The following is a 12328-nucleotide window of genomic DNA, read 5'->3' as shown; positions in this document are numbered from 1 at the left end:
TGATGCTGCCTAAATTCGTCGGTTTGTGACCGACTAAACCAGCCGATTAGACCGGCTGATTAGACTAGCCGATCGACCATTAATGATGACCAAGCCTAGCAACAAGCCACATGTTTACGATTCAAAGCATATTAAAAATGATGAAAGGGGATATATACAACCCATGTACTTATGAGGTAGGTTATAGGATGGTTATTTGATGCAGCATTGTCGTGGGAGAAGTGACTGCAACGGTGATGAGTCAACCCGGAATGATTGTGGCTGCTGTAAAATAGAGCGATAGAGGAAGAGGGAGAAAGAAGAGGAGGAGAATGAGAGAGGAAAATAGGTAGAGAGGAAGAGAGAAGAGGGAGAAGAGGAGAGGAGGAAAAGAGCAGGAGAAACGTGGGGAAAAATTGTTAAACCTTCATTAAAATCCTAATCATGAAAAAAATAGTCCCTTATAATAAACACAATTAACATAAAACCTCCTTACACAGAAATAATTCCTAATAAACTCACAAATAACACAAATAATCCCTAAAATACAAACAAGCCCAGAAATAAACATAAAATAAATATGCAAATAAAATGGTGGCTTAACTGATGTCCCCATTATTATTACTCTTCTTGCATGTTGAGAAGTTATTATACGTCCAACGGTTACAATTTGCCCATTTTTGTCGAGCAGTAGTTCTGTACCTACTCTCCTCAGTATACAAGATCCAAGGAACCTTTAGGTATTTTTTTTCTCTCTTTTACTCCATGATATATAGCTCTCTCAAATCTTCACTGCTCTTCAAAAATTTGGCCCGACTTAGACATCGGACGGTTCTCCGCCAATCTAACAACCTTTGGTGTTTCTCTCTTGTTTGCAAGTCAGTGATCTTCACTCCGAGCAGATTAGTTCGAGCAGACCAAACTGAGCAAAATTGACCGCTCGTCGTTTGCCAGCTCATCCAACTCTGTTAGATCAGATTTTGATGGCAACAAACAGTACCATGGTACCTTTGTTCCTAAAGAATAATGTTCTTACATCATTAACAATCCATGCAAGCACAATAGTTCTACTTCCATGTGAGTCCTATACATACTATATGCTAAAAGTCTACCTTGATTAATGGTGTTGTATCTTCAAAATAGAGGTGTTTAACTTTTAGGATCACCAAAGGGATGGCCTGGATCAATCGATGTTATTTAATTTAGTCACAAAGTGAAACATGGCTGGTAGGTGATTTCTTTTTTGAGTAAATTACAAAAATTCCATTAAGGTCTATATTTATTACACTTATATCCAATAGTTTGTAAAATATATACTTATACCTAGTTAAATTAACGACGTTAGTGAATCCGTTTATCTCAGTAAAAAATCAAAATTGCCCTTGAGTGATTAATAAATTACAAAAAAAATTTTGAGATTAGGGATAAAATATACCGACATCCAATAGTTTGAAAAACCTACGCTTATCCTCCTGCGATTTATTTTTATCCAACACTTTAACCCATAACTTAACATAATATTAGCCAAATCATTAACTTAGATGGGATCTAAATACCATATTAGAAATAAATTAAAAATGACCAAACTAGCCTTAAGTGATATAACATCTATCTAAGTAGGAGAACAACCATGAGGCGCCATAGGTTTGGAGTTTGATCTTGATGAATCATTAGAAAAGAACTATGTGCCAAGAAAAAGCAATTTAGATCTCTTGAGTAAGTGGATGCCTTTAAAATTTTTTGTTGCAGGGACTAGTATCAAGAGCTTGTTGCTTGAGCTAATCTGTTCATGGTCCAAGCCAAGCCGTAGAATCTCAACTGATGCACTCTTCAAAAAGAAGAGTGCTCACACACGTATTGATTTGAATTCTTTTGATGATAGGTTGCCAGAGATATCATAATTCTATATTTATACATAGAAATTCTCATCCACAATGACAATGTTAAAGAATTATTTCACAGTAGTAGACAAGTAGAACTCGAAATCAGCAAATGATATAACAGCATCTTCAATCTTTGTGATGTGGTGGGCGGAGAAGCAAGAACAAAATCTGATCAGAAAGGATGTTCATTGCTAAATGCTGGTTGAGAATTAAGGATGCTCGTCGTCGGATGTTAGATGAGAAGGAAGCCTGTCATCAGTTGCTCGTTGGGAAGGGACGCTCATAGTGGGGTGGCAAAGCGAGAAAGAAATTCTAGTCACTCAATCTCGAAGAGAAGAAAACTCTTAAGGATGAAAAACTTTAAAGAGATCGGAGAGTCGGAAAAGTAAAAGAGGAATATTATTTTCTTATATAGATAATTTTGACTTTTTACAATAGATGGTTTCACTAATGCTGTCAATTTAATCGAGTGTAACTGTAGATTTTACAAAATAATGGTATAAGTGTAATAAACGTAAGTCTTAGGAGGTTTCTTGTAAAGTTATTTTAGTCATTTTAAAAAATTTTCTGATATAACACTTGAGTTCCATTAAAAGTTAACGGTTTGACTGATATTCTGTTAAGTTATAGATTAAAGTGTTGAATAAAAATAAATTTCAAAAAAGTATGTGTAAGATTTTCATATTATTGGATATAAATATAATTTATTTTTAATTTTAGAGAGATTTTGTGATTTATTTATTTATTTTTTATTTATCCCATAGATAAGATGGCGCTTTGTTAATGTTGACATGGGAGCGTACTGCTGACTAAATGGAAACGAGTAAAGTAGAGCCGAGCCGAGCCGCGAGTTGGAGCCGAAGCGATGCTGTGAACAATAGGAGCGGACAAAAGGCTGCAGAGTAGATAAGACAAAACGAGCGGGCTATGATAGGGCTCGTATGGAGCCGAGCCGATCGGAGCCCACTCGGCAAAGCAAATGCCGGGTTGGCTAGCAACCGGTTCCCCTCCCTAAGCATACGAGGGGAACCGTCTTTATCTTCCTATATATAATAAATATATTGTTACTATTACAACTATTATATGTAAGTTTATACTTCTTACTCCAAGCGTTTGATAAGGCAGACAACATGAAAACCTATCCTCTAGCCTTGTCTTCGGCTTATTCTCACATTCTCTCTCTATATATATTATATACCTTTTTTGTTTCTATATTGCTGTTGGTTGGTATGGGAGTTTATGTGTAAGGTTTTTCGCATGCTGAGAGAATTTTCCTTTTCATTTATTTGTTGTATATTTCACGTCATTCCATAAGAAAGTCTTTGTCCTTACGAGTCCCAATGTTATCTCATTCTCTACTGTAGTCTATCCTCCACTTTACTCCATTGTTTTTACTCATCATCTTCCCACTGCCAACTTTCCTTTCTCTTTTTGTCAGCCAGGTGATCTCTCCCCCTTCCCCTCCCCCTGTGTGTGTGTGCAGTGGTTCCTTTGTTACATTTGTAGCGATTTTTTTTACGCTTTACACTTTTGGGTTCTTTATTTTTTGGTGCTCTAACCTTCTCCCTCCCTCCCTGCCTCTCTCACATCTATCTGTCTCACCATCCACATCCCCTCCTCCCCTTCCACACCAAAGCTCCAACCATGGCGGATCCCTACACCAATTTCTTCAAAGGTTACTTCAATTATTCCCCCTTCTCCTCTTCCAGCTCGTCACCCCCTCCCCCTCCTCTCCCCACCCACCACTTCTACACCAACTACGCCAATTACACCACGCCTCACCTCCACAACCGTCCACCCTCCCCTCCCCTCAGGGAGGCTCTGCCCCTCCTCAGCCTCAGCCCCTCAAAAGAGGAGGACGCCTCCTGCAGCGCCTTTGAGGAAGGTGAGCATGAGAAGAACAAAGGAAAAGGTGATGAAGATAATGATGAGGAGGGGGATGTGACTGTGGCCCTTAACATAGGCCTCCCCAGCCCCAGTGCAGCTGATCTCATCTCCAGGGTCTCCTCCACCTCAGTGCATGAAGACAAAGAGGTGGAAGATGGTGGTGGTGGTGGTGGTGAGACTATTCCTCTAGAGTACCCTACTATAGGGAGGCTCACCAAGGGCCAGTATTGGATCCCCACCCCTTCCCAAATTCTCATTGGCCCCACTCAGTTCTCTTGCCCTGTGTGCTGCAAGACCTTCAATAGATACAACAACATGCAGGTGAGGTCATCTTCTTCCCTTTTTTCCTTGGTTCTATATATTTATGATCTAATTTTGAGTTTAGAGGTGTCATCTTTTCCCTATTTTCTGCATGGTAGAAGGAGGTGTGCGAGGGGGTGGGATGCATAAGGTTGTGTGTCTGGTCCAAATTAACTGAGGCTCAGATCAGTAGTACATCTCCTTTTTATGTGATTGAACCACACAGAGTCGGCAGTGTTCTCAAATGCTTGGTGTTGGCAGTACTTATGGAGTTTGTGTTTGTTGGGCTTTGGCCAGTGGGAAGGGGGATACTGAAAAGGTCTTCAGCTCTTTCAGGCTGATCAGATGGCTTCCAAAGGAACAGAACCCTCTGTAAATCTTCTGCACTCTCCACCAACTGTTCTGACCCCCCCAAACCACCAGTCCACATGAAACACTTTCGCATAGATTTCTCTCTTTTTTTTAAAAAAAAACGACAACCAGATATCCTCTCTCTCTCTCTCTCTCATGGATATTCTCTTCAGTCAATTTTCTTCCATACTATCTTACATTGCATGTGAGTCCTTGCTGCTTTCAAAATCTTGACTGACAGAATCCAGTAGCAACAGTTCTCGTTCAGCAAAACAAAATTAAAGGATAAGCTAGCGAATCTCTTACCATCATAACGTACTAACAAGAAACTGGAGATCATATCCGACCTTCTCTCTCCCTTTTTTTTTTTAAAATTGAACAATCCAACCTTCTCATATTGATAGAGTGGCATGTACTTAGTTTCACAGCCTCTGAACCTCCAACAGAAGTAGTTCTTTTCTAAACTTTGTTCCTAGTTGGGTGCAGCACTAACCATAGATTGCATCTTCTTCATGCAATAGTTAATAATAACATTGATTCTTAACATCGCCTTTTCTTTGTGGGTGCAACAATAGATGCACATGTGGGGGCATGGATCACAGTATCGGAAGGGGCCGGAGTCGCTGAGAGGCAGCCAACCGACGGCGATGTTGAGGCTGCCATGTTACTGCTGCGCGCCGGGGTGCAGGAACAACATCGACCACCCAAGATCCAAGCCACTCAAGGACTTCAGGACCCTCCAGACCCACTACAAAAGGAAGCATGGGATCAAGCCCTTCATGTGCCGCAAGTGTGGCAAGGCCTTTGCCGTCCGTGGGGACTGGCGGACCCACGAGAAGAACTGCGGCAAGCTCTGGTACTGCGTCTGTGGCTCCGACTTCAAGCACAAAAGGTCTCTCAAGGACCATATCAAGGCCTTCGGCCATGGACATGCAACCTATGGGATCGACTGCCTCGAGGAGGACGACGAGCCCTCATCCGAGATCGAGCAAGACTGCGATCATCACCACCACTCACGGTAAATGGGGAAGGAGATAGGAGGATGCGTGCATGGGTGGGGTGGGAATTTGCTATTGGGGTTTAAGATCTTAGCTGATCAGTTAGCTCTATCATGTGTAACAACTCTTCAACTCTTTGATGTCCCATTGACTTAGGAGGTCCCCTCCTCTTTTTTCTTTTCTTTTTTGTTCCAATGGATCTAAGACTTAGACGCACATACAACAAGCAAAAGTAGGAGCATCTCTTGTGATTTCTTTTGGTAAATGATGTTTGGATGAGAGGATAGATGCCTTCATTATTTCTTTCATCCAATTTTTAAGCTGCTTGGTTTCATGGAGTGGGGTAGAGGTGCTTAGTGTTAAAAAGGAACTAGTAAACATATTGTCTTGTTTAGAGATTGAAAGTTTAGGACTTCTTTAGCTAATCAGAGTTATCATCGTTCTTTTGCATCTTTTTATTCTAATTTAGTATCTTTAATCTTTTTCTACTGGCTTCTTACCATTAAATTTGGTGATATTAGCAAAGATGAGTAAAGATTCTTCTACCATGATAATCTCCTTTCCTCTATATCATTGTTTCTTATTTTTAACTTATTTTACATGTCCTTTAAACTTGCAACTTTCTTTGTAAAGAGGAGTTCTTTTCTTTTTTCCTTCTTCCTATTTATGAGAATGGAACCAAATACAACTGTGTGAAGCCCATCTCTGGTAAATGCAATTCCTTTTGGTTAAAGGGAACATATTTGGTTAAAAGGAAAGGATTTGTTCAGTATCAAAAAAGGGAATGGATTTGTTTGTTTGGAAATTAAGAAAACGGAATGATATGATGAACAAATATGAATTATGTTTTATTTCATGATGATATCAGAATCTCATGTCTCTTTAGTGATCTATTAGTTATTCTCTTCCACTAATTAGACAATGATTACAGCCTAAAAAGGACTTAAAGGTATGATGCTTGCTTGTTCTTCTCGGCCACTTTAAACTTAAGCTTTAGACTTTTTTTTTTTCATTAAGTTTCAGCTTGCAACCTCTTGGACATCCAACTAACTTGGTCACATTCTTTTCCTCTTCATATAAAATACGCTGTTCAGAACCCTGCAACCTTGCTGGATGCTTCGCTATTTCTATTCCTCTTGAATACTTTGTTCTTCAAATACTTTGTTATGCTCAGGTTCATTCCTAGTACTTAATATACAATATTCGATGCCAGAAGGAGAAAGAAAGTGTTATTTATTCATGCACCATAAGACTCTTGGTCTTAGCCTTTCTTCCCATGCTTTCCAGCCTTCTCCCACAAAGAAAACCCTTTGGCTTCTCTCTGTATGTTCTGCCTCATAAAGGAAGAGAAGATGGGCGGCGATACAGAGAAGAGGTCCCAAGGCCAGTTCCTAAGAAGCAGAGATTTTTATCCTCGCCGTCAGGGGCCGCGAAGTCTTTCGCCAACTCGTAGTCCATCAGTCTTCGCCTATGATGCATCATAACAAAAAAAAGAGACAAACTAAGCATAATTCTTGGATGGGCTTTTCAAACTCCTGCACGCACTCAGCTTTGCTTGGTGGATTTGATGCTTTGTGCTTTGGGTTGGGATGGTGGATGTTTTGTTCCGATGGATGGAACATATACCATGAAATATTAAAAATCAAATGATTAGCTTTCTTGGAGGATAAATAGATATTATAATGAAGGATATATTATAATGGTAGTTCATAAATGGTTCTCAGAAGGTTGGAAGGTGTGATCCCTGAGAAGGAATGGATCATTGTGGCAGGTTTTGCTCATGAGTACACAGACAGAGAGAGAGACAGAGAGAGAGAGAGAGAGAGAGAGAGAGCAGTCAACAAAAGGCTTTTCGAAGGGTCATATCAACCACAATCTATCCATCACTGACTGTAGACTCATTATGTGTCTTAGAGCAAGCCCACCAAAATGACTTTGGGTCCGCACTTTCCTGATCTTACTTAAACTTCATACGCTAGCTCTTTTGTCCTCTACTCCTCTTTTACTGTCTTTTTTACTATTTTTTATTTCTTGTCGATATTTCTATCGTGGTGTACGTAGAACAAAAGAACTCATGATGTGAGAGTCCGGCTGCTACCAACGTTGTTATTTCCTTAGAACGGCAGTTTTAGTGACACATGTAACATTAGTGATAGTAAAAAGTTGGAGGAAGAGAATATATATCATATTTATTAAAAGAGAACTTCTAGATGCACACTTATTAAAGATGAAAAAATAAAATTTAAGAGAATCCTCAGCTTAAAGCTGATCTGATACATATCTAGAACGCGTTGATCAACTAAGTGAAGAAAATGTGCATTAACTAAGATAATTCGGTCAACCGCTTATGCTGTCTGTCTTTTTCTACGTAAAAATTAGCTTCCAATGGAAAATAATAAACTTGATGTCTCAAACATGATAGCTGAATCGGATTTCTTGAACAAGAAAACTGGTGTTCAAAAATATTTCTCGATGGAAATGAAAATTAATTGAACAATCCGAAACATGAGCAAATTTAACGGGCAATGCTTTAACTTAGCAGGTGCAAGAAATGAGTAGCTTAGATATTTTTAGAAAAAAACTCATTTATTTATTCTATAGTTTTCACGTACATGGTATGTTGAAGTCTGATTGAAAGCAGGAAGGATGTGTTTTGGAACATGACGCCTTGTCCATTAAGACCAGAAATTGTTGAAGAAAGTAGGATAAGAGCTAATGTCAAGAAGATGAAGGATTGAAGACCAGATGGCTCTAGCAAATTGACAGTGAAGCAAGATATGATCCAAATATTTCCAAGGTCTCAGTTCAAAACATGCTGTAGCTTTCCAATCAATACCCATTTTTTTTACATTGCAGAAAAAGCTACCTTTCCCGACTTTTAGCTGCCGACGCTAGGTAGAAACGTTGGTAATTTTGGCTAAGCGTCAAAATTTGCTGACGCTTCCAAGAAGTGTTAGTAGGTACGGGCCTAAGACGACGCTTATAAGTGTCGTGAGAGGCTTAAACCTAAAACGATATTTATAAGCGTCGTCGGAGGCCACCGCACACGTCGGGCAAAGGCCTAGCTTGGGTCGATGCTTCTAAATGTCGGCGGAAGCCCAACACGCTTTAGACTCCACTGATGCTAAGCATCGGTAGAGTCACCAGAAAAAATATCGGACTTAAACGACACTAAAAAGCATCATTGGAAACCAAAATATCTTCCAAACGCCGATTTCACCAACGACGCTTTAGAAAGCATCGTCAGAAGTCCATCTCCTCCTTTTTTTCTTTTCTTTTTTTCTTTCCTAATGATGCTTTAGAAAGTGTCGTCAGAGGCCATTATCCCCCCTCCCCCCTCCTCGCTGCAAATCCCTAACCCCTCCAGCCGCCCCCTTCGCTCCTCTCTCTATCGCTCGCCCCCTCCCCCTTCCTCTCTACAAATCTTTAACCCCTCCAGCCGCCCCCCTCCCCTTCTCTCTCCGTCACTCGCCCCCTCCCCCCTCCTCTCTCCCAATCCCTAACCCCTCCAGCCGCCCCCTCCCTTTCTCTCTTCGTCGTTCGCCTCTCGCAAGCTCGCCATGAAGTAGCGTCGTGGCCAAGTTCAAGCAAATCTCTGAAGCCTACGATGTCCATCTCTCTCTCTCTTCGAGCCATTGCTCTTTTTTTCTTGGTCATTCTTGAAATTAGGTTTTGAGCGACATGCAGAAGAGAGCGATCTACAACTAGTATGCACGTGCTCGGTTTCGAGGAGGCATCTTTGGGGAGGATATCTTCTCTGCATTTGGTGGAGGGAGCATGGGAGGGGAGGCGTCCGTAGATCTAGCGGATGTTGCTTTGCAACCTCGAGGATCTGTACAAAGGGACGACGAAGAAGATAAAAATCTCGAGGGATGTTATGGATTCCAATGGGTGAGTCGAGTTGCCCAAAATTCTTTGCTTCTATATGTCTTTGCTAATTTATTTCTGTGTTTCTTTCTATTTTCTATTATTGATGTGTTAATTCTCTTATACTTTTTGTTCCTCTCTGTGTTATTGGCAGAGTTGAGCTTCTGCTTTGCATCTCAGGTGAGTTTCTTTTGATGATTAACTTTTATTTATTTTTTCTTTTTTCTGAGATATACATTTATTTGGCAGATATATATTTAAATTTTTATACTTCTCAGGCTTATATCATTTATGGAAAGCAGAAGCACTGATGACCCATATGAGGTATTGAGACAGAATCACCAAATGTTCGCTGCTGTTCATGGAGGAAGGTTTGAACAGGACTAAGAGAACAGGGCTAATATGATCTTTGACCTTTAAAGCTTGCTAAAAGAAAATATTTTTAAATATTTTTTTTCAAAAAAACATAATTTTAACGACGCTTTAAAGCGTAGTTAAAAAAACAACAGATACTAGTGTTAGCTTTTAACGACGTTTTTAAGCGTCGCTAAAAACCGACTATTTAGCCCCGCTTTTCAAGAGCATCGACAATTTTTTTTTTCACTCCCACCTACCCGATGCTTTTGCAATGCTTTAGACAATGTCGGTGGAAAAAATGTTGATGCTTATAAGTGTCGGCATAGGTTTTAAAAAGCATTGGAAGAGGCAAGTTTTTTTTGTAGTGTTAATATGGTAATTTTGTATGGTAAGTTCGGCCTATTCTTACATTAATAAGTTAATTACTCCACCTTTCTTCAGCAACTTCACTCCTTGAGAACCTTGACCTTAATTGTTTTCTAGAATTAAATTTCAATAGGGAAAATTTTTTTTACAAGTGATATTAGATATATTGGTTCCCTCTTTTTTTCCCAAGATATAGCTTAGCTCAAATTATGCAATGCGCGTGCCGATGCTCTTGTTGTGACGGTTGTTATTATTAGTGAATTACCTAGTAAGAGATATATGTTATTCTATAATCAAGAAGGCTCAGTTACTCAGAACATGGGATGTTGGAATCACAAAAGCAGACACTAGGATCTCCCTTATTTTGGTATTGTTGTTACTGTCATTGTTTAGCCAGACAGCTTGATGCCCAAATACAAAAATGGAGGTTAATAAAAATAAAGTGCATCTATCCCAATAATCACATGCTCGAGACTGATAATATTACATGCACATACTCTTTGATATATGCATGTACGCTTATATATAATATCAGAAATCACTTTTGTTTCCAAAATGAAGTTGATCATAATCACCCACTCAAATGAAACAAAAAAAAGAAAAAAGAAAATGTTCATCCTTGAATTTTTAAGGTGGGCAAAATCCCTTCATGCAAATCCATGCTAATCTCCAAATATATGTAACCACAATCACCTATTCTATCAAGATTAAAGAATCTTTATTCAAAACCATGCTTATTGTCAAAATTTAGCGATCCTTTTCTTCTTTTTCTTTCTTTATTTCCAATTCTTTTTCAAGCCACAAACTAAATTCACTAACATATTCATCAAGAAAACAAGAAAAGGAAAAGGAGTGGGAGAAAACCAAGAACTCGTTTGGTTCATGGGAAAAGGAATGAGAAAAGTTAGGTCTACAGAAAAATGGAGAGATGCCTTATGTTTAGTTGGAGTTTTCAAGGAAGAGAGATAAAAAGTAGCTTTTCCATGAGAATAAAATTTTCATATTTCATTAAAAAAAATTCATATGGGACATGGAAAAATCCAATTCTAACCAGATGGATATTTCATGTAAAGAAACATCCGTATGGGATATATTTTTTTTCTCAAAAATGCCACTCAGCTTTTAGATAGTATAGGATAATATATTTTCTTTTTTTAAAGTTATAACATATATTTTACACAACGTTTCTAGAAAATTAGATGCTAGATCAAACATAAGCTACTATGCAATATATTATTTTTTCATGGTCAACAAAACATGCAAAAACTACTTTTTCAGGCATTATATATCTAGACATTAACTTTTTAGAAAAAAAATTCAATTAGAAAAAATTCTTTCTTTGAGCCAAACGAGTTCCAGGAGATGTTAAAAGAAATTATTTACGGGGCGAGCATCAAAAGATAGTAGTCTTAAACAAACTATATATTTTTGAATAAAATTGAAAGAAATATACATAAGGGCAGTTCGAATTTTTTTGGACTCTTACCTACATTCCTTCCCCTCGTCCTCACATCTGTTGAAAAATTGGAAGGAAGAGTGGCACCATTTTCAAAACGCTAAAACCTTGGCTATAAGTGGAGACTTTCAAGAGGGTCTCTTTTTAATTAACTTCTTCAAGTGTGCAAGCTCCATCCAATATAAAAAAATGAAGCAATGTTCGCAAGGAATTGTTAACAAGATGGAGAAGATAAGAGGGAATGTGGGAATTACTAGAGAATTGCCCACATGGGGACATCAGAACTCGCTGTCTCCTTGTCTGCTTAAAATCCCAAGGCCTCCCTCTCTCTCTCTCTCTCTCTCTCTCTCTCTCTCTCTCTCTCTCTCTCTCTCTCTCTCTCTCTCTCTCTCTCTCTATATATATATATATATATATATATATATATATATATATATATCTTGGTGCCATGTTCATGGCCTTGCAATGGTGTTAGTGACGTTGCCGAAGAAACCAGCCATGCTCCACAAAAGAATATATTCGCTTCTTTTTCCTCTTGAGATTCCAGAACACGGGGACAGCTCTGTCCCTCTCGAGTGGAATCACGAGGTCTTGAGGGCTAGCTCAAACTTCCTCACCCAACCCATGACCTCTACAGTACCACCAAAAATTAGCCAATTGGTTTAAGTCTTCTACAATGGCCTCATCCATATGCTCTTCTACAAAGATAATCAATTAAGTGAACTTAATTATCCAATACAGTGAAGCAACATAAGCTAATGCCTACTTATACAAGTAATCCTTATCAATTTTTTACATAAAAATTGCATAGTTAGCACTGTTTTTGACAAAAAAAGGAAGAAGAAAAGATAGATTTATTGACTAGTGTGGGCATAGGTATCAAG

General features: G+C 38.8%; 1 protein-coding gene across 1 annotated transcript; it reads left to right on the top strand.

Annotated features, from left to right (window-relative positions):
* Window positions 1–3080: 3080 nt before the first annotated feature.
* Window positions 3081–5630, top strand: LOC103713572 (zinc finger protein WIP2-like). Its single transcript, XM_008800552.5, has 2 exons — window positions 3081–4070; window positions 4976–5630. Exons 1-2 carry the CDS (start codon window positions 3507–3509, stop codon window positions 5420–5422), a joined length of 1011 nt encoding a protein of 336 aa, XP_008798774.4. The 5' UTR covers window positions 3081–3506; the 3' UTR covers window positions 5423–5630.
* The last annotated feature ends 6698 nt before the right edge of the window (window positions 5631–12328 follow it).

The sequence above is a fragment of the Phoenix dactylifera genome, chromosome 2 (assembly GCF_051530095.1).
Source record: "Phoenix dactylifera cultivar Ajwa chromosome 2, Ajwa_hap1_PhDact_Kaust_v1.1, whole genome shotgun sequence".
In the NCBI taxonomy this organism is placed as follows: Eukaryota; Viridiplantae; Streptophyta; class Magnoliopsida; order Arecales; family Arecaceae; genus Phoenix; species Phoenix dactylifera.
This window is presented reverse-complemented; position numbering and strand designations above follow the sequence as displayed.

What these genes read in the sequence shown, in the direction of transcription:
- LOC103713572 (XM_008800552.5), top strand. Translation starts at nt 3,507, where the DNA reads ATGGCGGATCCCTACACCAATTTCTTCAAAGGTTACTTCAATTATTCC. An exon ending in ATAGATACAACAACATGCAG is followed by an intron (nt 4,071 to 4,975) that starts GTGAGGTCATCT and finishes GTGCAACAATAG; the next exon opens with ATGCACATGTGGGGGCATGG.